The 24,634-nt window shown below is 36.4% G+C and overlaps 1 protein-coding gene across 1 annotated transcript in view; it reads left to right on the top strand.

Annotated features, from left to right (window-relative positions):
* The window catches only part of RAPGEF4 (Rap guanine nucleotide exchange factor 4), a 139,521-nt gene that overhangs the window by 14,457 nt on the left and 100,430 nt on the right, over positions 1 to 24,634 (top strand). The window contains exon 4 of the mRNA XM_009087997.4: positions 5,767 to 5,913. Coding sequence (XP_009086245.2) covers positions 5,767 to 5,913 — 147 coding nt within the window. The remainder of the gene's footprint in view (positions 1 to 5,766; positions 5,914 to 24,634) is intronic.

Genomic DNA, 24,634 nt, shown 5'->3' on the forward strand with positions numbered 1-24,634 from the left:
TTTTTTTAAGAGCTTTAATAGAGACACACGGATAATTAGGACCTCATAAATCCTTGTTTTCCTACTGCTTTGGAAAAATCCTTTCTGCTTGCAAAGCTGTGTTCTGTCACGAGAGGGCAGTGTTAGAACACAAAGCAAACCCGAGCGCGGGCAGTGAGCGGTGCTGCAATGGACACTTGGTAAATCTCATTCGGCTATTTAACATACACGCCTGTTTTAAAGAGTTTGGCCAGAAAAAATTTTGCTGTTACTGTTAGTTTTGTTCTACCGAGCTGGTACAATGTGCTGGTAATTTCATCTGCCATTGGAATGGCTACAGAGATTTGACAGGATTACTCATCCAGGACAGCCTGAGTGGAGTCTGCTGTCTGTGAAAATTATTAATGGATTTTTCTGGGTATTCAACAATCAAGAAGAGATGGAAGAGGACTTTTTTTAGGGTGAAAACGTCTCCCTGTGAATTCCGGAGGTAACTGTAATGAACTGTTTTGGTCTTGCCTCAACTTGTTTGTAACAAATACCCTAATAAATGCAGTACTTAAAAGTCATAGAAAAATATAGTTAAGTTACCTTCAGAATAAGCAGAAAATGCAGCCTCTGTAGAATATATCAGAAAGAGGCCTTTGCCCTCAGTTATGATCAGATTCTGAATTTCATTCTTATTTGGCATTGTTGCCTACCCAGTGTTGAGATATCTAGTAATAGAAGTTTCTCTTAGGGATATTCCTGGTTTGGTGTTGTCTTAAAAACATTGCTGACAAATTGCCTTGTGTATGTTTCATTTTTGAGCTCTGTGTTGAAGCTGAACGGTCTAAGGGTGACTGTTGGCAATGTCTCAGAAAAAAGCTGGGAATAAATGCATTATGGCAAAAGCTTCAGTGTAACAATGTTGTCAGATTCTGCAACACTGTTTTTCTGAATTGGATTCAGAGCCTTTTACCCCAAAGATTTTTCTGATAACCTATGAAGGAACGAAGAGAAAAAAGACAAAGACCAAATAGCAATTAGATCATCTGGTTTTTTTCTGCATTTTGCCAGCTGAATTATAGTGTGTGCCAGGTCCTTTTGCCAGCTTATTTTATCTATGTTGTGGTGGAGTTTTTTAGGCAGGTCGGTTTCTGAAAACAGACCAAATTGAACACAGGACATTGACTTAAAAAACAATTAGCCTGTTTTAGAAAAGCTATAAAGGAGGAGCTGTGAGTGCTTGGATGGTACAGCAGTATCAGCTGTAAGAAGATGTAGAGGGCTGGGGATGAAAAGCCAAATAAGTTAGTGGGGTTGCTGAGAAGAATGACTGTGAAGAAAGAGGTTCAGATGTTCATGTAAGAAATGGAAGAATTTCACAGCTCTTTGAAACTGAGGACAAAGGAGATGTGTGATAAGATGAAGTGGCAGCAAGGAAAGGGATTTTAACAGAGTAGTCCTTGCAATACTGTTTTCAATATGTAAATGTTATGTATTTTGGAGATAACCTGTGTGAAGTTGTGGCATAGCTTTGTACTGTAGTTAGAAGTATAAATATGCCTAAGGTAGTTTTACATGATTTAGTTTGAGCATGAGAGCTGTGGTACCCATTGTAACAGAGATTGGCAGAACTAATGTACTGAGCTGAGAAGCAGAGTGTGCTGGCTCATGCTGAGCTCCAGTATTGTGGTTGTGCTAATTTTGGTTTTGGGCTTTGCTTATTGGAAGCTAATATAGAAAAATAATTTAAATTCTCTCTGTCAGGTGGCGTAGGAAAACATCTTAAGACATTGCATGTAGCTTTTAGATCAGATAGAAAGGTATGGAAATAATGAATGTGCTATTACAGTACAGTTAATCTGAACCATACATATTTTAATTAAGTACTAAAAGAGAAGCTGCTCAGTTTTTGTAGAAGCATTATGTCTTCTTTAAGCAAATAACCTTGTCTTGTGTAAAGAGGGTGGCCTAACATGTTTGCAAACTGCAGTTTTAGTGTGTTCAGAAGGTATTTCTATGATATTTTAGAAATAGTTTGATAAAGATTACTTGTCTTAATGGCTGAAACACTGAAGTAAAGGTAATGGAACTCATAGTTCATAGTTTACTTCTGGAATATCACTTCATAGTTTACTTTCTGGAATATCCTTGGTTTCTCTGTTATAAAAAGAAATTTTTGCTGAGGACAAACTGAACTGTGTCAAACTAATAATAAGCAAACTTCTCAAAATGCCAGCTTTTGCAAAACTCCAGTTAAACATAGAGATAGGATGATGTCCTAGAGAGACACAGACAGGTGAGATAAAGATGCAAGGTGTAGGAAAATGATGAAATCAAAACCAAATCTCTCTACATCAGCTCCCTTATAAAGTCAAAATGTTGAACAAACTAAAATTTCAAAGGAACTAGCACTAGTAATGTTTTCCCCTGTTTTCTTCATTTCTCTTTCTGACACCATGATTTTATTTATACACAGTACAAAAATTCTGTTTGCCAGCTTGAGAAACAGCAGGGGTCACAAGTCAAGGATGAGGAATACAGTATGATCCTTGAGATGGTGAGGAAGGGAATAAAGCAGAGCCTTCTTTCTGATTCTCATCCATTCCATAAAATGGTCTTGCAAATTCAATAATGTTTTGGATTCATGTGGGGGTGAGGGAAAGGTTTAAGAATGCTTTCCTTGCATGTGTCTCATGTGGCAGTAAGAGTCAATGAAACTGAATACACAAACAGCCTCTGATTGGAATGCTACTGTTTTATAGTGTGTACAGAGGGCAGATAGCAATGGAAGCTATCTCATCCTTCTAAGTCTCTAATACTGCCTTTTAAACAGCTGTGTGAATGTTAGCTGGTTACCAGCAACTAGAACACCCTGCTGCTTCTGGGATTGCAGAGGGGAGCAGCAAACAGGGAGTTTTGAGCTGCCAGCAATCCTCCTGAAGTCTTCACTGAACAGCAGGAGATTCTTGAGTGTAAGGTTAACAGGCATAATAGGAAACACACCTGATTCCCCAGGAGGCTGGAGATGTGTAAACAAGGGGTAGTGAGAAAATGGGGCTCTGAAGCCTCGAAGAAGGCATATAGGTCTGCACCCCAGAGGGCTGTGAAACTGCATTTCTGTGGGAACTGTGGGGGCTGGGGAAAAAATCTGAAAGAACTTGATGTGTGACACATTTGGTTTTAGCTTTTATATTTTTCTCATTCCATACTGCTTTAGTGTGTAGTTCTGAGCTTCATATTAAGGGATGGTAAGCTCTCTTCACAGACTAGCTAGAAAAAACAATTCCTTCTTTACCTTGGGACCAAGGACAACTGATCCAAATTTCAGGCCCAAGAGCACAAACAAGGTGGACTGAAGAGAGGAAAACAAGAAGGATGGGACTTCATAACTTAAAACTTGAACAAGTAACTCCAATATGCTAATGGACCAGAACTTATAAAAGCAAGAGACCTTGTGACTAGTTGTCCATTTTGTGACCATTTTGGTTCATCTTGGGTTTAGACCTGGCTGGGCTCTTGTACTGCCCAAGGTGAATCCATTGAGGCCTTTTAATAAATAGCTACTTTTTTCTTTAACTCCATCTAGCCTCTGTTCTAGGTCAGCCTTAACAAGGCATTGGATGGAAACCTGGATTTTCCTTTAATGAATGTAGATAGGTCAAGAGGCTGGAATGGTCCTAACACACCACAGTGTTAATTTATTTCTTAAGCTTAACAACTGCCTCATCAGAAGTTATCTTATAATTTCTTAACCAGCAATTATCCTTTTTGCTTCTCATGTCTGTTCTGTCATTAAAGATTTTTCTTTAGGGTTGTAAACAGTCAGAGAAGGTGAAATATTTAAAATTAGTTTTATTTTTTGAAGAGAGGGGAGTGAGTGGGAAGTTAGAAGATGTAAGACGTAAACCATGTTTATGATCTACTTACAGGAAAAGTTTCTTTTATGTCAGGCTGTTTGGTTGTCCTGTCCTGAACAGAGCTCTTTTATCTGAACTTTCTGAATAGGATTGAGAATAATGTATTGTGTATCTGGAGATCAAATTTTGTATGAGCAGTAGCCCCATTTTCTTTGTAGCTCCTTTGAATGCTATTGTGAGCATTGTAGCATGCATAGAGTGTTTCAGCTCTGAAATGTAAGCTTGGGAAGGCAGATTTCAGTGTATAAACCGTATTATAGTCTGTTTCTAGAGGCTTCTATATAGGTGCCTAGGTGCTCATTCCCAAATATTCTTTCTTTTAAAGAAAATCTGTTCTTACTTTCCTTCCTTGAAAATTGATTTCTAACAGTTGGTAAATTCTTCCTAGATCTTCTCTGAGACATAATTGATTTTGTTTTCCTGAACACACAATTTTATATGGTAACATCTGTGTAAGAGCAATTTGCTATGGTTCAGGGAACTGGACTATTATGGGCTTTTGTCTTTGTATTCCAATTATAAAGCTACTAACCTTATCTTAATAACATTTGCCTATTATGACTTATTAGATGCATGAAAGAAAAGCAGGGCAATTCTAAAACCAGAAAATTATGCTGAAACACATTCTTGCATCTCTCCTGGATTATCAGCCACGAGGATAACAAACATTTCAGCTTTGATTTTTGTAGATGTTGTGTGAATCCTACATTTTAGAATTAAACTAGACTTCTCATGTTGTATCAAGTAAAGTTAGCATGTATTTTTATATGTTTTTTTTGTAATCGTCTGTGTGCATATCCAATATGTTTTCCTTTGTTAAGTACAGTTTGTATGATTTTAAATTTTTTATGCTGTTACTAATTTTTTAAATTACTTAACAGACCATCAGATAAGACCCATCTCAGAAAAAAGACATGTGAGTGTTCAGCTTCAAGCCTGTGATGAGGAACAAAGCAACTTTTGAGCTGAAAAGAGAACATGTAAAGGTCTTGGTTCAAGCAAGTTGTTTAATGGCTACTGTTTTCTCTCCAGTAGCTCATAATTTTTATTGGAACTACTACAGAGGAGTTCCTGGCCAAGGCAGATTAATTTAGACATTATTTAGAATGGCATGTGCTCATATAGACTCCTTTGAAGTGGACTTGGCTGCTTGTTTGGGACCTTCTTATTGCTCTGTACGTGGATCCATTTTTTCCAGGCTGTTTGAACTTTAATAGTTTTCTTGAAATCCCTTATTTATGTGAAAATATTTTTTTTTCTTTGGTCTGGTAGTTAATTGACAAACATCCATTAACAATTGAAAGATTTGCTGGCATTTTCAACAGAAGGGCCAAGAGTTGGTTCAACAGTACAAGCACATTGCTTGTACAATAGAGAGATGCAATATAAATACGAGAGGATACTATAATTGAAAGTTATGTTTACAGAAGAGAAAACATAAGAGGTGAATTTTCTTTCTGATGAGGGCAGCCTGTGTAGGACAGAAGTTTATTTCCCAAGATTGCATTTCTGATTGTAGCTACCTTCTCATCACCTCTGACATTTCTAAAGATCTCATAATCACAGCAGTGTTTAGAGATAGATTAACAGAGATCATAGGTTTTTGTAAAGATGAAGGTGATTCTTGTGTTCTCAGATTTGCATTCAGAAATGCCTAATTCAACTGATGAATATAGAAAACAGAAGTCCCACTTGTTTCCACGTTAAAACTTCCCATATTGTTTACCACCGTATTGATTTTTTTGTTGATGATGCTTAAATTAGTTTTCTTTTTAAGCAGATTGCTGAAAAATCTCAAGGCAGTGCTATGAAAAATAAAACACAAAAACTCTCAAAACATCCTAAAATATTTAGTGTGTCCTTTTTTTTTTTTGAATCAAAGGATGCTGTGACGATATGCACTCTTGGAATAGGAACAGCTTTTGGAGAGTCCATTCTGGATAACACTCCTCGCCATGCTACCATTGTTACCCGGGAACATAGCGAGCTCCTTCGAATTGAGCAGAAGGACTTCAAAGCACTTTGGGAGGTAAGTTCAGATTTATTTGCAGTTAGTGCAGAAAAATAAGCCTTGACCTTGGAAGTGTTTGTAATATAGTATTGTTCTGTCACATGTTGGATGAGCGTTTGTTGCTGCAGGCATGTGCAGCCCCGGGATGGAATCAGCTGGGAGCGTGGCAATAAAATAAAACCTGGGATGGGAACACCTAAAGGGCTAAACTGGAGAGCTGTAATGGGGATAAAAGAAGGTGCACGAGGGTGCAGCACCAAACATAAGCAGCGCAGATCTACATAGCTCCTTTAGAAAACCCCAAAATGGCACAAACACAGCCTTATAGAAACATTATCTGAAGGCAGGGAACCAATGAACAATACCTTACATGGAACACAAGATTAACTAATCAGAGGGCAGGGTTCAGAACATAACCTTATTCGGAATAACTTCATCTGCCTAATGTTCCCATCATCCTTTTCTTCCCCTTCACTTCTCACTGTAACCTAACTAGAGATTTCTCATCTTAGCTTCTCAGTGCCCAGGGTCTAATGTTGTTACTTGCTGCATGGTTGGCCCACCTGTCTGGCCTGTTCTCTCCAGGATGGACAACCACATAGTATGATGACATTTATATCATAAGCAAAGTATAATTATTTTAAATTAGTTTGGAAGAAAAGGAAAGTTTTTACTTTTCTTTAGTGCTTCATATTAGTATAATTACATACTCCTGTATTTCTTTCTTGTGGGCCTCTTGTAATGAAATAACTTAGGTGGTAGAATTTCTGGTAGAATTTATTTATATACTGCAGGTGTTGCTCTCTTAGCCTTAATTTTGCTTTTATTGCCAGCTTTTATGAGGAGAGTCTATTCTTATTATACTCTGAAATTTTAAATTATTCTCATTTAGTCCTGTCTCATCACCAGCTGTAAGGGGTTTAGAATTTGCAGATGGATCAAGATCACTTAAAAATTTACTTACTGATTACATGTGAATTCTGTTAAAACTTTCCTTTGTGGAGAACATACTGCTGAGGTTCTTCTTTCTGCAGTCTGTCTACTTTGGTATCCATGCAGAGAAAACTTCATTAACATGTTGCTGCATAAAGTTACTGAACTTGAATCTGTTTGCATTTTTGCAAGCACTACATTTGGTTTGAAAAGTTGTAGGAACTGGAAGGCATCCTGTTGGCCTGGCCTATACTATTGCCAATTTGTACTTCCAGCTTGTTGAAATGGTGACTGTACAAGTGTAGGTCTTGTTCAGAGCTGCCAGATGGTGTGACAGTGTCCTAAAGTTGCAGGTCTAGGGACATATAATTATATTTAAGAAATAGGTTCTGGGTATAATATTTTAGTTCAGCTTCTAACTGTGGATGGATGGATTTTTCTTTCTATTTTCCTGTGAAAGTGCAGTATTATACTGCAAATAATTGTCCTAAAGCAGTTCTGAAGTCAGTATCAGAAAAAAAGTCAAATCCCCAACTATCTACATTGATGGAGGAAATGGCACATTCATCACCTGCCTAACAGTATGTCACCTTGAGCATAGTTAATGGTGCAGCATTACCAAGGCATGAAAGACCACTGTGTGAATGAAACATGCTTGTCACTGAATGCCCTGGAAATATCAGATAATCGTTCTTTGAATTGCATAGCCAGGATTTGTACTGTTTGTTGGCAGGTTCTACAACTAAATCAAAATGTTTTGGCAAGTTCTGCAGTTACTGAAGTTTTGCAGCTAATTTGAAGAATCTGACAAGGCAATATTTTTTTGCAGCTCACAAAAAAAAAAAAAATTTTTTTTTTTTTTTTTTTTTTTTTTTTTCCTACAGCAGCTGCATTGTAGTTTTAGGCCTTGGCATGAAAAGATGAAATATGCCAGTGGTCTCATCTGTTATAACATATGCAGCATTTGCCAGTAGTCAGAAATTTGATAATGTAGATAGTGCTTTACAAGATAATGATGGGAGGAATAAATCTAATTTCAGGTTTCTCTGGTAACATTTTTGTGAAAATTCACTTTTAATTCCCATGCATATGAATTTCCTGCTAAGCATTCAGAGATTGTTGTTCTCTTATCAGGATTATTGAGAGTGTGGAGGTTCCCTTTTAAAAATTTTTGAATCTTGTATTTAAAGTTGTTTTAAAAACAATTTCAACATAATTGGCTCTTTAATCACTATAATACAGTTTAGTTTCTAGCACTTTTGATGATTTTGCTGAGTTTTTTGATGATAGATGCTTTTATGGAAGGTATGTGTCAGAAATACTGGAGTGATCATAGGCAGCTTTAGCACACACCTTGTGTGTTGCAGCTTTTATGAAATTGGGCTGTAGAACACGTCCCAAATGCTGCAGGTGTCAGCCAGAGACCACAGTTTAGATTGTGGTGCTTCTTTGCCTTTTGTGCCATTTTACAGTGAACCTCTCATGTATTATGATGTGCTTTCTTTCAAGGAGGATATCCCTGTGCTCTCAGTGAGTGGAAAATTGTTCAATGAAATACAGCTTTGCTGGTTGGCCTCAGATATAATAAGGTTGTTCATTTTTTCAAGGTAATATTTATTTCCTTGCAACCTGCTAATCCCAAAGTCTGCATAAACTGCAGCTAACATATTATAAAGAGACAATGTTTAAAATAGATATCAAACTATGTAAGAAAAATTTCCCAAAATATACTAGCAGTAGCACCATTCCTATATTGTTATTAATATTATTGTTACCTGAAGAAAGGTAAATACTTTTCTAAAGGGAGACTTTTTATGTTTTCAGTGTTGCATTGTTCTTTCTGCCTTATCCTAAAGTTCATGTTTCTTTGCTGTGACAAAGTCTGTGTGAAGAAACTGTTATTGTTACATGTCATTCTGGTTTTAATTGTGCTTAATGAAAACCCACACAAAGTCATGAGTGGATCACAAATATTTAATACCTTTAGTACCATGGAAAAATGGGGAAAGGCAATGATGTCAGTTCATTACAGTCCATATAATGTAAAAGCTAAAATCTACTGTGGGCAAATTTCAACTGTCCATATAATGAGAATTTAATTAATGAAATGAGTAGTTTATCCAGGAAAAAAAAGTTGAATATTTCCAAAATAATGGAATACTGTAGCATAAGAACAACCTAAAAAAATTGTAGGGTTAGTAACTTTGTTAACCAAATAACAGTTATTCCTACTGAGGAAAGAAAATCCAATATTGCAATTTTAAATACTTTTCCTTGTTTTTAGATTGTGAATGGAATCTTGGAAAATGTAACAGCAGAAATAGATTCAGTATTGGCTTTAATTTACTGTGCAACTAATCTGGAATGCTAGGAGTAAAAGCTATGAAGTGTCCTTAACACTAAAAATTTGTTAATACTGAAGCCTACTGATGAAGTTCACATTTGCAACAAATATTTTTATATCTATGCAGTTCTTTGAAAGACGATTACATAGCCATTATGCTGCTTATGAAACTTTAAGTGTATATCCTGAAACTAGATTTTGAGAGAAAGATTATCTACTTTAATTATTTCTAAATTTAGAAAGAATTTTCAGTATCTCTGAAACTTCATATGTGAATTAGCAGACTTCTGTGAGTTTTGTTTAAATTGAAAAGGAACTTATCCTGTATTAACTATGTTGCTCTAACAAGCAATGGTATTGGTATACTGATTCCCAGATTAGATATGTTTTATTGATGTATTTAATGCACAATATACAGCAAAGGTATTAATTTCTATGAGTACTAATATAGTTGGGTCTATACTTGAAATAAAAAAAGACAGCTACTACTAAACTGACTTCTTTTTTTAAAATCAGTATTAGTCTGCCAGTTTTTTAAGTTTAAATATTCTCTAAGGAAATGATAGGATATTCTTTATCAAAAATACAGTCAGGTACCTTCTGTAATACATGCAGCCCCATATTCAGTCAACCCTTCAAGTACAGAAAGATTTTCTGTGACCTTCATTTCTATCAGTCAGGGGATGCTGGTCAAAACCAATGACACTGTCCTGATAAAAACAATTACCAGTTAAAATGAGCCAGTCTTTTCTGTAATGACTGTGTCCGTTGAAGTAGCATCCTGTTGGGGAACATCTGTTGATCTTCTCTGCTTACTCATTCTTGGAGACTCGTTGTCTATCAAGGCTGTTACAGTGGATTAAAGATGATGAAATGTCACATTGAATTCTCACACAGCTGAGCACTGTTCCCTGGTGAAGAACTAGTAGGTTATGGGAATCACTGATGTTCCTTTGTGCACTGAATGTCCCTGGCTTTGGTGTCTGAAGAGCACTAACAAACATGAAAAAAAGTAACTCATTGCTGTTACAACACTGTAGACTTTCGAGATACTTTATGAATCTGTAGGAAAAAATACTGTTTGTGTTGATGAGGGCTTGCTTTCCTTCCTCAGCCTGTATAAGTGATTGTGGTGCTAGCTACCTTGCCCAAAAATCTACTTCAAAGCACAAAGGAAAATGCATCCAAAAATAAACATGAAAGCAGAAGGCTACGCATGGGGAGCTCTGGTCACGCACATCCTGTTGAGCACTACCTTGCTCCACCCCTAATAACTGGATTCTTTTAAACAGAGTCAGAGGGAAATTAATGCATTTGAGCAGTGTGATCATTACAGGAGTTCTCCATAGTTCATCCTCGAGCTTTGTCCTTTCATGCAGTTGCAAACTGATTCAAACCCAGACAGGAAGGGAGTGAATCTGCTGAGAGGTGATGTATTTTTAGAGGTCTTTCCTACTGCAGTGTATTACTCAGCCTTCCTTGGATAACATAAGAATAACCAATTTCCTTTTGTGTGGACTGTGTTAGAAGTTACTGAACATGCCTTGAGAAACACTTGAGTAATGAAGAACAGCTATTACTTCAGTATGCAGTGACTATGGAGAGAGGGAGACTTGGCCCCTATAAGGTCAGAATATTTTTTTTAATTCCTATTCAGCAGCACTTACACATCTTGTAAACTGATAAACTGTGGTGTAACTTGCTTCTTGCTTTTGCCCATCTGCTGTTAGTTCAGTAGCCCTCAGCAGACTGAACTGCTCTGTAATGATTGCTTTGGGAGAAGCAACTTTCTTACTCCCTTTGTTTTCTGAGCACTGTGAGCCCTAGGTTGTAATGAGCTGGTTTAAACCAGATCTGTCAGAACAGCAGTTTTACATGCCATTTCATTGGAATGCCATGTAGGAAGTACATGTATGAAAGGGGGTGCTGTAGCACTATATGTGGGGTTTCTGACTAATGCTTAAGTTCATCAGAATTGGGACCACAGCTCTCCATATATTTGTATGGAATATCAGTCTGTCACTTCAAGGTATATCTAATCACACCTCTCATATCATTTTATGCTTCATTTTATGTCCTGGGATTATAGCAGTAGAAATTATGAAGGCACGTAAAAATACATTAATGAAAATAAATATGGAAGGATTTTAATTTGTTTTTATCCATTTGGTCATATTGTAAGTGCATTGTTTATCAAAGGAGGTTACTGCATCTTGTGTAATGCAGTAGGCAGCATTTCAGGCAGGGACCCTTTTCCTTGCCTTAAGCTGTTGGAAAATACATGTTGCATTGTTCAATGAGAATGTTCTTGCTTCTTTCTCTGGTGGGCTCTTGAACACTTCAGTGTGTTTAAGGCGTATTAGAAATCTCACATAGATGTCAGTACCTTCTAATATACCTTTTTACCAATGAGTACTCCATACCAGAAATTATTTCCAGTTCATTTGAGTGAGAGATTAAATTTGATCTGAGAAATGAAATATTGGAAGGGGAGAATCAAACAAAAAAATCGGATTAATGTCCAGCCCCTAAACTATCACCTTGATTTATGGTGTACCACTCTGCCTGTTTATTGCCCAATAATCAATTGCAGAAGTCTCTGTCCTGATTTACTGATTTCCCATAGGCAAACATAGTAGAGGTATAAAACTACAGGTAATAAAATACAGAATATTTAGCTTTGTGGGATGGGTGATCATGTGATTTAAAACACTGAAGTGCTTAAAGACCCACAAAAGTATAAAAAGGTGGTCATGGAACACTTGGCTGTCCTTACCCGCTTCATGTCACTCTCTCCATTGACTGCTCAAATGATTCCTTGATGATTTGTCTCTCTAATGGGATTTTATTTGAGAAATGTAAAAGTGATCAAATTGTGGTAACCTGCATTTCCAATGTACCTGGAATACTGTATTCACCAACCTCCCAAACAGCCACCTTGTCAGAATAAGGAAGAATTATTCCATGTTACCAGATGCAGAATACAATAGAAGAAGAGAACAGAAGAGAGATGTAGAAGTGATACCTTGAGAGGCTACCTAGAACACAGGCTAGACAGAGTTAAAGGCAGGTATTTCTTGAAAGGCCTTCAAAGGGTACACCTTGGGCAGTGCAGGAGTCTGGCAGAGACTGCACCCAAGATGGACAACTATCGACTATTGCGGGTTTTTCGGACAGATATAAATTTGGTCAGTTTGCATATCAGAGGTTAATTGTCCAATTACAGCTTCTGGTAATGGAGTCACATTCCCCCAGTTTGCCCCCTACTTCACCGTTGTTTACATTTTTTGGTGCCTGAGAAAGTGAGGCGTCCTTGAGTTTCAGGTCTAGAGAGAAATTGTTTTGTCTGAAGAAAATGGGAGAACAGTAGATGACAGTCTGTGGAGTTTTAGAGTTATACACTTAAAGTAGTACTGATCTGAAAAATATAAAAGCTAAAACTTAAGGCATCAGAAGGACCCAAGTGAGTGGAATCTGTTGCCTTATGTGGTCTGCAAATCTCAGCTGATAACAAATACAAATTTTTATGCAAAGACACAGAGGTAGTGTGAGAGTCACTGTAAAATGAAGTGATGGTAGGCAAGATTTTTTTTTTTTCCTATAAGAACACATGGAAGGAGGAAGAATATAAAAAATCCCTGTGCCCAGTTTTAGAATATGACAGTAAACACAGAATTGGCTAGATGCAAGCAAAGCTGTGAAAATAGCTAACATCCCTCCTTCATACGTTGTGTTAATACTGAGAAAGCATGCAAGTGAGTTGCAAGGAAAGATTCCAGAATTGTTATTATACCAAGAAAAAGTGCCAGATAGTGCTCCTAGTTTTGCTGGGATGAATTGAACATATTTCAAGTGAATACAACACAACTAATTTAATTCATGAGGAGCTCCATGGGAGCAGATTATGGCCTTTAGTACTGCAGTTACATTGGTTTTGATCATCTTCATAATATGGTTTTAGTTTTCATCCTCTTGTTTTGCTTTTACAGACATTTCTAATTTTAACGAGTGATGCTCTGTCTGGTAGAGCAGATTTTAATGAGCATGAAGCAGCATTTAACCCTTGGGAGCCAAACATACATCAGAGCCAGCCATGTTTGTCAGCATAGCACCACAATGACCACTGCTTTCGTTTGGTTGTATTAATCACTTGATGTTTTAAGAATAGATGCAGATTTTGTGAACAGTATTTGACAGTCTATATGCTAAGGTAACATTCCTGGCCATTGGCAGTGGAAACGCTTTTCTAGGAACAAGATTTTTCACTTCAATAATGCAGCATTTCCCTGGGCATGATATATATACTGATGAAAGTGTAAAAGTGTTTTGGGAGAGTCTTGCTGAGATAAATCCTTTGCTAAATAATGATACTGTGACTGAAAATATCATAACTGGTAATTGTCTGCTCTATTTCAGATTGTTTACGGTCATTATTATGATATTCAGTATTGTCCATGAGGCAGAGTTCTTGGAGGAGATCCAGTTTGTTTTAACGCAGAGTGTCCCTTTCTTTGTTGTTAACCTTGGTTTAAGGTGACAGTCACTGGTGCTTCAGACACCTCTCAAGCAACTGAAAATATTGGAAAATAACGTGCTGGTTGGAAAGGTCTTGTTCCTTCCTCATGTCTCTCTGCAACAAACTTTCCTGGTGCACGTTCTTGTATGTCATCCCTACAACTGATTTGTATCTCAGTCTCCTGATTTATTCTGAATCTATTTCAAAGGCAGCATTTTGTGACTCTGTCCCTGATCACCATGCAGAGGTGGAATAGGACTGTGTAGATCTGGCTTCTCTTAAGCCATCCTACCATGTCATTTCTCTTAAGTGCTGTTCTGTATCACTGTAATAATGACCATCTGCTTGAACCCCCTGTTGAATCCCATTGTACCAGACACTGTGCAAAAATATGTTGTCTTTCCTGTCTACAGTCCATATAAATGCTTATATGTTCATTACCACTTCAAAAGGTCTTAAATAATATTGCAGAAAGCTTGACTTATTTGAGGTTGTTTCTTGGATAAAAAACTGAAACATCCAGGATGTTTCAGTCAGTCTCCCCATTAAGTAATGCCTTTATTGGTTCTCTCATATTTTATCATGGTTAGAGGTAAAGTTGAAAAATATGAAGTCATCTGATTTCCAGGAAAATAAAGTATTTTGATTGATTCTTAAAATATTTAAATTACAGAAAAACATCTGACAAACTGAAATGTATACACTTAAAGTCTGCAGGTGTTTTTCAGGCTGCAATTTTTCTTGGAAGCTTTACTGCCAAACTTGCGCTTTCTATAACCAGCGTTTTTATTTGCAAAGAAAATTTTTTTCATCCTCAGCAGATTGTATTATTAAATGTGGTATCTCAAAGCATGATGTGCTAAATGGCAAAAACATATATTGCAAAACACAACTGGGAGGCTATGAATAATACTTCAGGAAACAAACTTCTGGTCTTTCATTAGTTCATTTTTATTAAGTAAAAATGTCTTTCAGAAGAATCATAACATTTGAAGCTTATAAAATACATTCTGGCTTTTTTCCCAGATGTACTTTTTACTATCAAATATATGTCTCATTCTCCTCTGTCACAGAGAGAAAAAATGCCTAATGGAATTATGTTTTTTCAGATATGTGTGCATATATAATCTGCTTTGTATCTAATACGTATTGTGTGTGTATATGCTACAAGGCAAATTTAGATTTGCCTTGTCAAACTTCTGTGTCGCATTGCTTGGAGCTTTGGTTCTAGCTGTTTGTGGTTGGCAGTGTCCTTTCCTGCCTTGAAGTGGATACCAAAGTGATCAGCTGCACAGGGCTTTGCTTACACTTCTCAACTTCTGGATTTATTCCAGACCGTCCTTCACCATGGTGTTGTATTTGAATGGGTTATTTCAGAGATGGACCCTTTCTCATCTGCGGGCTGGTGTTATCATTTCTCGTCTTTGTCTCTTTTCAGATGAATTGTACTTTTTCTTCCTTACAATAGAGATTTATATATAATTACTGTTAGTCTTTAGGTTATTGAGACAAATAGTAAGCCCTTAGAAGCTTGAGTTTTTGTTGCTTTACAGCAATTGATACAAGTGATGTGTTCCTCCAAGGCATTGCTATAGAGAGTGTGCTTGCATTCTGCATTTCAATGGCTGCTTTCTGCTTTATACTATATTATGGATGAGGCAAATTATCTGATACCATTTCTTGGATCAATGCATATGTTTTAATATTTACATTTTAAAAATCCATTAGCTGAAACCTGGCAGCATTAAAAAAAAAATAGAGATCTTTGACAATGAGTTTTGTGGCAGTGGATGATCTTAAATAGATAAACACAAGCTGAAAGCAAGGTTGTTGTATCATAGTGTGTGTTATTCCTTTTTATTCCCACAGTCTGGTGTGGTTATAAAATATTTAGTAAAAATATTTTTTTTGTATGCTCACTTTCATGTAGCAATACTAATGAAACATACAGGCCCTATTTAGTAGAATGTAAATTCTTCTATTTTTAGTAAGTACTCCCTTGAATGGGTATTCAGCAACTTAAAAGAAGCTAAACCTCAGACATTATGAATTGTTTAGGCATATGGATTATTAAATGGGTTCAAAAGAAGAGTGCCCTTTGCTTGCATTAGATAGTACAGTTCTCATAGATACCTTTTCCTGATCATAATCTGAGTTCAGTGATTATTAGAAACCTTAGCCTGGTTCCTCCCTGCCTTTGGTCTATGGTGAAACACTGCCATATTGAAATCAATGAGCATGGTGAGATTTCAACCCAGGTAATTACTAATTGCTTTTTTCTCCTTGCAGAATATGCAGCACGAGCTGATGGCAGTAGCGTTCCATTCTCTTTAGCCTTATCCCTTCTGTAACAGTTTCAACCCCCTGACACAGCTGATACAATGTGAGAGCAAGAGGCTGGAATCCCTCAAATGATTTTGTGCCTAAGTACTTCAGGGTTGCTTCACACAATAGTCAGCCCAGTACTGAGGGAAGTCATATCAAAGCCTTAGGAACTCTCAGCATCCCTCAGGTACACTTGAAAAGGAAGATATAGAAAACTAAGACCTAAATATGGCATGTCTCTCCTATGGCAGAGAATAAGAATTGCAGGGCTCAGCCTGTCATCTTTGCTGATTATGGCCAGTCCCAGATATCAAGAAAAGAAAGATTTAAAAGACCCCAAACAGTCCGTGTGCTTGCTCTTGAATCAATCCTCATTTCAATCTCCAGCAGTTACAGTTCTCAGGGTTTGTGGGTATTGCTCAAATTCCATTTGTAGTTTGGTGAGCTACAAAATTCCTAGAAATCTGTTTACCAGGAATGTGAAAGGGCCTCCTGGCCCTCAGAAATGTTTAAGTCTCAAGGGGATTTATGGAAGCAAGTCTACTTATGGACAAATATTTTGCTTTTGTTGAATAGTTGTTTATGCCACAAATATTGAAGAACATCACACAAGATGTGCTGCCTCTTAAGGTACGTGTTCCATGTATTTTTGAACAATCTCATGAGTTGGATGTTCACAAAATTTGTGTTTTCATCTAGTATTTCTATTACAGGCTGTTGTTGAAATCAGTGGTTCAGCAGAATATGTGGATTCATACCATCAGTCTGGTGTAGTGCTTAAGGCTTGGTTTCTTTATCCTTTATCCCATGCCTGATTAGATATGACCATTAGTGTTTATTTCCTCTGAACTCTGCTTAAAATACCTTCTCAGGTAAATCTCAAGTGAAGAAGCTGAAAGAAAGCTGAAACTCACAAATAACAGTTTACACATTAAATATCTTCTGAATGAACTTTACTTCTGTTAATTTCAAGTTACATTGATAAAATACTGTTTTTTTTGTAGATGCTGTTCCTAGCTTTAAGCCAGGCTTATAGAACAGCTGTTTGAGGGTGATAAATAATAAGCATTTAAAGTGAAACCATCTATCCTCCATCTTGTACTTAACTGATATAGTTCAGCTTGCTGACATTTTAACCTCTGACCACTTCCCAAGTAATTTCTACTTTATTTTGCGTACCACCACTCACTCGATCTTTGAAAAATATATTTTCTGACTACCAGTGCAAGCCCTTTTCTTGAAGTATTAACCAAAATAGACAAACAAGCTCTATTCTGTTAATTCCTACAGAACCCTATCCACATATTCCTGAGTGCAGGTTAGTTAATCAGGAATCAGGTACAATTTTGTTTTAGTGTAATAAAAATATGCTTTACAGTATGATTTTTATGTGACCTAATCTTTCAGAAACTGAGCCCTTCAAAGAAGTCTTGCTGTTCTGAAAGGACTTGTTATAAAGGAACTTGTTTGAGTAACTTAGTCTTTTATACTTAATTCTCTCTGGGGATAATGCTGGAGACTCTCAGTACAATTAAGGAAAGATTAAAAGCTCAGTACAGACTTATTTTCTCTTTTCTTCCTTTCTGCCAATACCCTTCAAGCCTGTATCCTCTCTGGAAGCATGAAACATTTTTCAAATGCCTTTTTTCTTTCTGCTGTCATTTCTCAGTATTCTGGTGTCTGTGTCTTCCACAGATTTATTAATATGGTTTCTCTTTCTACATTTGTCACTTCTGTTCCAGCTAGCATTTAATGGAAGCTTTGTTCATCTCTGCTTAAGGGTTTATTGGGTGTTTCTCCTTAGGCTTATCTGTGACATTTGGATCTTACTAGATAACCAGCAATCACAAAGAAGTAAGGAAATAATTCTTGCATTGTTGAAGGTGGTGACAACTATGCCATCACTTAGTATTTCTTAGCACATTTGCTCTGCAGAGCGAAGGAGTGAAATGTAGTAAAAGTGTAGACAATTAAGCAGATATTTCTGAATACACTGATGCAGCAGCAGAGTTAATTCCTGTGCCCATTTTACATAATGTGTTATCAAGGAAGAGCTACGCTTTAATCTGAGCCTGTAATAGCTGGGGCATTTACTTGTGCTGTTGCTGTGATGTGGTTGAAAGATTATATGCTTTGGGATTATAATAATAATTCACAATAAAACTTTCATTTTTGTTTCCTCTGATGTATTTACATACATCTGCCACATGGAGTTGCCTTATAGAGGGTGTTACCTGCATCTGACCTCATATACAAAAGGTACTTGGTGTAATTTTATTCTAAGAAACAGACTTTTCCTATTTTGATAAGAGAATATGGATTTTTCTGCCTTTTAAACTTTGTGAATATTCAACTTCAGGACTGATATATGCTACCAATCAGCCCATTAAGTATTGATACTTGAGTGGATTCTTGTCAACTTTGCACACTAAAGTTATGGGAAGGTGTGAGGCAAAGGAAGAACTGCAAATGCTTCCAGCCCCAGAAGTACTTGGATAAGAATTGAATTAATTTGTATTGAATAAAATGTAATAAATGGTTATGATATCCTGGAGGAGGCCATGAGTTTTATTTTCCCTTCTTATTTAACAAAATAATTCATACTACTCGTATGAAGTTTCTGCTTTTCAGTGTGGGAATGAACAACTCACAAAAACAATCTGTGAAACTGTTCTGTTGCACGTAGCTGCTGCAGGGAGGTGGAGAGGTACTTTGTATTTGCCTGCTCCCCTGGGACAGAACAATGGCTAAAGCTAACCCTCTGTACTAGTAATATATGTAAATACAATGTCAAATATCTGGAAAGAACTAGATACTTAACTGTAATTGACTGTATATTCTTTTTTGTCCCCAGCTAAAGCAAAGTGTCAGCCGGTTTCTTCTGTCTTCACCAATTAACATTTGTTGATTTTTTTTTTCCTTTTAAGTATAACTTTATTGCTAAAACACTTATTTCAGTCTAGCTGTGCATATCATCATTATCTGATAATGCTGTTGCCACATACATAGATGAAAATTATTACTCTGCTGTGCTGAAGAATACAGAAGGAAAAAAAACCTCTTTCTTTGAAAGTTGTTGAAGTAATAATGTATGCTCTCTTTTTAGTAGATGTGTTCTTTTTAAATGAACATTTTTGAATGGCTGCTTTGTCATGAGTAGAATTTGCTAGAAGAGATGCCCTTGAGACTGGAACATACCTAAACTGGTATTTACTATCAGTTTTACCTGCTAGCATTTGGTAATTGTTGAGGAAAGAGTATTTTTTCCATTGCATTAAGAACAACAGACATTAGTTAAGTTTACATAGATCCCTGTACAGAGGTAGAAATTATGACAGTGGAAGGGCATGCTGTTGCATACTCCAAATATGTGCAGGATTATTGCTTCCTAGACTTTACGCAGTCTCTAGCTCTATGCAAATAATGTCTCCATTGAATTTTTCCAAATGTATCTTTTCCTCAGCATTGCTAATTTCCTAGAGACTTACATATTAAATTTATTTTTTGTCCATTTATTTTCTCCTTCTCCAATGTTTACATGTTATCAAGTTGTTTTTTCTCTCTTTGAGATGATGAATTGAAAGAAAGAAGAAAACTAGAACCCTGCCCTTTAGCACTTCCTTAGATGCCACCTTTCTATGTGTTGCCATGTTTTATTATCTTTTGTTTTCAGTCATTTGGCTAATTGTTAATTTTCATGACAGTTCTTCCACCCAAGGCTTTTTCAGTTTTTTAAAATGAGCTATGACTATTAAATATTTTACTGATATCCAAATATATGACAGCTACTGCATTTCTGTCTTCCTCTACTTCAGTGATGAAAAGAAAAGAAATCAACAGCAACCTGCATAACCATATTTAAAGCCTTCAACTTTGGGTAAATCAATTTTGCTGCTCTTCAGGTTTGTTTCTGTTAACTATAAGTGAGGGCTGTCTCATACAAGTGTAGTGATATTTACTGCTTTAATCTTGAAGAATGATTTCCAAGCATTTTTGGGTTTTTGTTAATTTTAAGGAACCTTATTACATGGTGCTAGATACAGCCTGGTCTGAACTAAAGTGGTTAGTGGCATCCATGTGCATTGGATGGAAAAGAATGGAAAATTGCTGCAGTTCTGGTATTGTTAAGGTTTGCAGAATCAGTTGGGAAAATTCACTCTCAAATTAAAGAAAAGTGTATTAGAAAATAATGTATTGGCAAGAATATATAATTCCGTTTATTTTTCTATCTTACCTGTTTTCATTCCTCTTATTCCTGAGTTATTCCTGGTTGTCCCAGGACAGAATACACCCAACATAAACTGGTGCAATCTGCATTCTGTAATTTGGCACATCTGCTAACATTTGAATTAATGAAAATTAAGGTTTTTGTTGGCACTGCCTCACAGTGACCTCTTAGCATGATCACTGTTCTGGTACATTTGTCCCTCTATCAATGTGTACATCATTAAATAAATAAAATCCATAAGTTCTGAATGATCTCTTGTCTCAGTGAACACTGCTGATGACTGTATTCTGATAAAGTCTTAATTTCCACGTGTAGCAGATTTGTTCTGGTGTTTGTGGAATTTCCCTTTGTGCCCATGCTGTAAGAAAGCATGAGGAGGAAGGAGTGTCCCCAAACTCACCTCCAGCTTCACCTTTTTGCTTCATGTCACTTCTTGTTTTCCAGTAAAAAAAATTGGCTAGCTGTTCAGTAGTAATTGATCAAGTTCAGGAAGATAAAGCAGAAACATAGTAATTATACACCATGTTCTACAGAAGCTGCAACATACAAACCATGCAATTTCAGTGACCACTAGAAATTATTTCCAGTCTCCTTCTGTGCAGAATTTGTGTAAATATTGAAGTAAAAGTATACTAAGCCAACTTCATTTTGTCTTCAGGATGAAACTTCTCATCAGTAGTTGGATCATTATTCCTGTGCTTCTCCCTGAGACATGGCTGAAACAAATAACTCTTGTTTCTGTGTCCTCTCAACAAACCTGATTTTTGTTGGCCATCCTGACTGTTATTTATGTTCTCACAGTGCCTCATCTCCAAAGCACAGTAATGTTCTACAACCATAGCTCACTTTTTAATAACATTTTAGTGCCAGGTGCAGCTCCTCTTTACACTCTTGACTTCTTACTAGTGCATGATTGCCATTTTACCTTTTGCAGCACAATTCTTTGAGAAAACTGCCTTATGCAAATCTTATTGATGAAATCAGAGGGTGGTAGGAGTCTGAAATTTATAGAAACTTCTGCATAGAAGAATGAAAAAAATCCAGTAAGTATCATGAGTTACAATTAAATCCTGGGTTATTAAAAACAAAGGAAAATGTGGAAAGAATCCCCATTGAAAAGAAGCAGTGTACCCATCATATATAGATTTATATATTCCAAACATAGTTTATATGACTTGGGTTTTGTGTAGTAGACTCATGAAAGTCATCTTCTTGCAATTTTGATCAAGACATTTAGTTTTATCCTCTTGCTTTTTCCATATGCAAAGTAAGAATACAGTATGCATTTGTTTTTTGAAAGTGTTTTGATGATTGTTGAATGGTTGAATAAGCCTTTAACATCTAGATACATCATATGCAGCACTTACTTGAGCACAAAGGTGAATCTCTTCAGCTGAAGAGATTTCCCTTAACTGAGGTTTTTGGAACCTCCACACAAGCAGCTAGGTGTCCTTTCTGTGATGGGCCTCCAACTGTGGATTAAAAATTCTGGGGATTGGCTTAGGGTTTTTCTGTGTCTAGTTTTTACTAGATTTTAGATATCTCTATATTAATCTTTAATAATATTACTAATAATTTTAACTCCCAAATTCTTCCTGGTTGTCTCAATCTAATATTTGATAATTTAAACAAATAGTTACTTGCATAAATAAGCAGTCTGGTCTCTTATTTGTGGTTGTGAGAGCCTGAATTTATGTGCATGTGTATTTGCTTGAAATTGATGTGGGCTTTGAATCAATACTAAGTTAGAAATGCATTTAAAACTCTGCTTTGCAAATATTTTTTTTGTGAAGAACACCCTCTTTGCAAAACAGTGTTTTGTTCATTCCTTCCCCTCCCACTTCCCCCTCCTTAGTAGCTGTCTTCCCTTTTAGTAGAGTTTTAGTGTGGTTTTTTTTCAGTAGAGGAGTAATGTTTAATTAAAAGTTACTTGCATGTTTTCAATTATAGATGATAATTTGTTTGACTTTACACTCTCAATTGCCTTGAGTAATTTCCTGTAGAAATACATATAACCCATTTGCATGTTTGGAGTGTTAGTGTGTTGTTTGCATAGCTTGTGTGTAACACTTAAGGAAACCACTGGAGCCTAGAAAGAGCAGATGATGCTTTTTAATGGCAAACAGTGATACAATGGCTATTCTTTCGTCTCTTTGCTGAATAGTTATGGAAACAACTTCTTTTACAGAACTGGAAGTTATATTATCAAACCAATATGATGTTGCAGTAAAAAATTGGGAGTTAGGCAGGGAGGCCAGCAGTAATGTTACATCCATAAGCACTTGACATATGTCAGTGCTGACTGGTGTTAATTCCTGGCTTCATGGCCTCATGTGGTATAGCAGAGAAAATACATATTAACACATACCACTATGTTGATATATGTCAGAATTTCATTAGAGGTAAATATGTAGCTTTTAGCTGCTGAAGATAAGGTAGCAGGAGGCTTACATGTTATTGCACCACGTATTAAAACCACAGTTTGTTTGGTCTACCAAAATGAACACTTGTGTTCAGTCCAAGTGGAACATAGTATATCATTCTGCTCTCCAGAGTTCAGAAGATGTGAATTCAAAACAGGGGGAGGTGAAGAGGACTAGAGTGGTAAGGGAGATGGACTGTCTGTTCTATATGATAAAAGCGTATGTCTGGGTTAGTCTTGTTGGTGTGAAAGCTGATCTGGAATTTGGTTGGTGTCTGTAAGTACACAAGACCACCATTCAGGGGGTGTTACAAACAGCATGACTGAATCTTTTTGTTACTATTTTCCTTTTGCAGGAAACACCTACTATTTTAGCAGTAAAATACAATTTTTGATTCATTATCTTTTCAATTCGAGTACCATGAGACACAGCTGTTTAAATTTTCATTAAGACTTTGAAAAATATTTAGGAAAAAATGGATGTCTTAGACCATCTAGTCTTGAAAATGTGAACATTCTGACAAGTCTGCTCACTGTCAAAATGACTCACATCACTGCTGTTCCTAGCTGCTACTCTTTCTGATCATAGAAGTATTTCTCTCTGTTTTTAAGAACCGAATGCCATACCTGAATATTAAACAAAAAATATGTGCTCCTTGAACACTAGCAATATTTGAACAGCAGAAACGTTCTAGCTATTCATAAAGACCTATTCAATGTCTATTATCAGCATTCATTTTTAAAAAACATTATATGGACTGTTTTACCCTAACCAGGAAAGAAAGTGAAACTCAATCAACTCATTACTTTATAAAAAAGAGCAAAAACAGTCCTTTTTTTAACCCTAATATGGAAATCTAATGTGGTCACATCCATTTCAAAGTGCTTGTAAGACTTTTAATAGTTGAATTTGCCAATCCCATCGTGTAAAATATGTCAATCCTAAGGCAAAAAGAGACAATTTGTAATGAATGCATACACTGTAAGGCACTGAAATAATTTTAACTTAATTAGTTTATATATTAAGTACCTTTAACATATAAGGCACTTAACTTGGTTTTTTTTTCTCCTAAACCCTGTTTGTGTGAATTAATTTAACATTGTCCACTTCCTTGGACTAAACTAGAGTTTCACTGTGTGTAACACAATACCTTTGTGTTACAAAGTGAAGATCCCTTGGTTTTGGCTGAAATGTTGCTGCATTACAACCTTCTCTTGCCTAGGGTCTTCTGCATAGGAGAATATTCCTTTAACAGAATAAAGCACTAAAAGACTATAGCACACTTACTGGAACCATTCTTTTGTATCTCTGACTACTGTTCTTGCCAAAAGTGTTAAAAAAGAGGCTCAGTGGATACAAGATTCTATTTGTATGAGACTACCTGCTTTGCAATGGTTTCAGAAAGAAAAGAAATTGTGCTAGGTTCACTGGCTCTTTAATTCGGATTGCCAATGATAATGCAGAGTCTACGCTGGAGAGAGGTAGGATACAGAAGCAGAAACATTAGTGCTAATCTGCTGCAGAAGGACGAGATAAATCAGCACAGCTCTCATACATCACTGAGAGAAGCTGATTGCAACTTGACCATGTGCCTAAGTGGTCACATCAGCAACAAGAACGGAGCATGGATAAAAAACCTAAAATGTATCCTTAGGGCTCCTTGCTGTGCACGACCTATAATAACACATCAATGTAAGTTTGAGATCTTTGGTTTCCTTCGGTTGCAATTCTTGTTGTTTACAAGAGTATATTTTTATTTTGCATAGATTTAGGGAAAATGTAATGGAGTGTAATTCTAAGCAGATAATACTTGGATTCTGTTTATGCCTGTGAATAGTAATGGGCTTATTGCTGTGCGTCTCAACATAGTTCTTTCTTTGAAGATGTTTTAATATTTAATCCTGGAAGTCTTATTTTGGGAATTGAGTAAGGTTTTGAATGAGATGATAGTGAGATCTCCCTTTATAATT

This window comes from Serinus canaria, chromosome 7, assembly GCF_022539315.1.
Source record: "Serinus canaria isolate serCan28SL12 chromosome 7, serCan2020, whole genome shotgun sequence".
Taxonomy (NCBI): Eukaryota; Metazoa; Chordata; class Aves; order Passeriformes; family Fringillidae; genus Serinus; species Serinus canaria.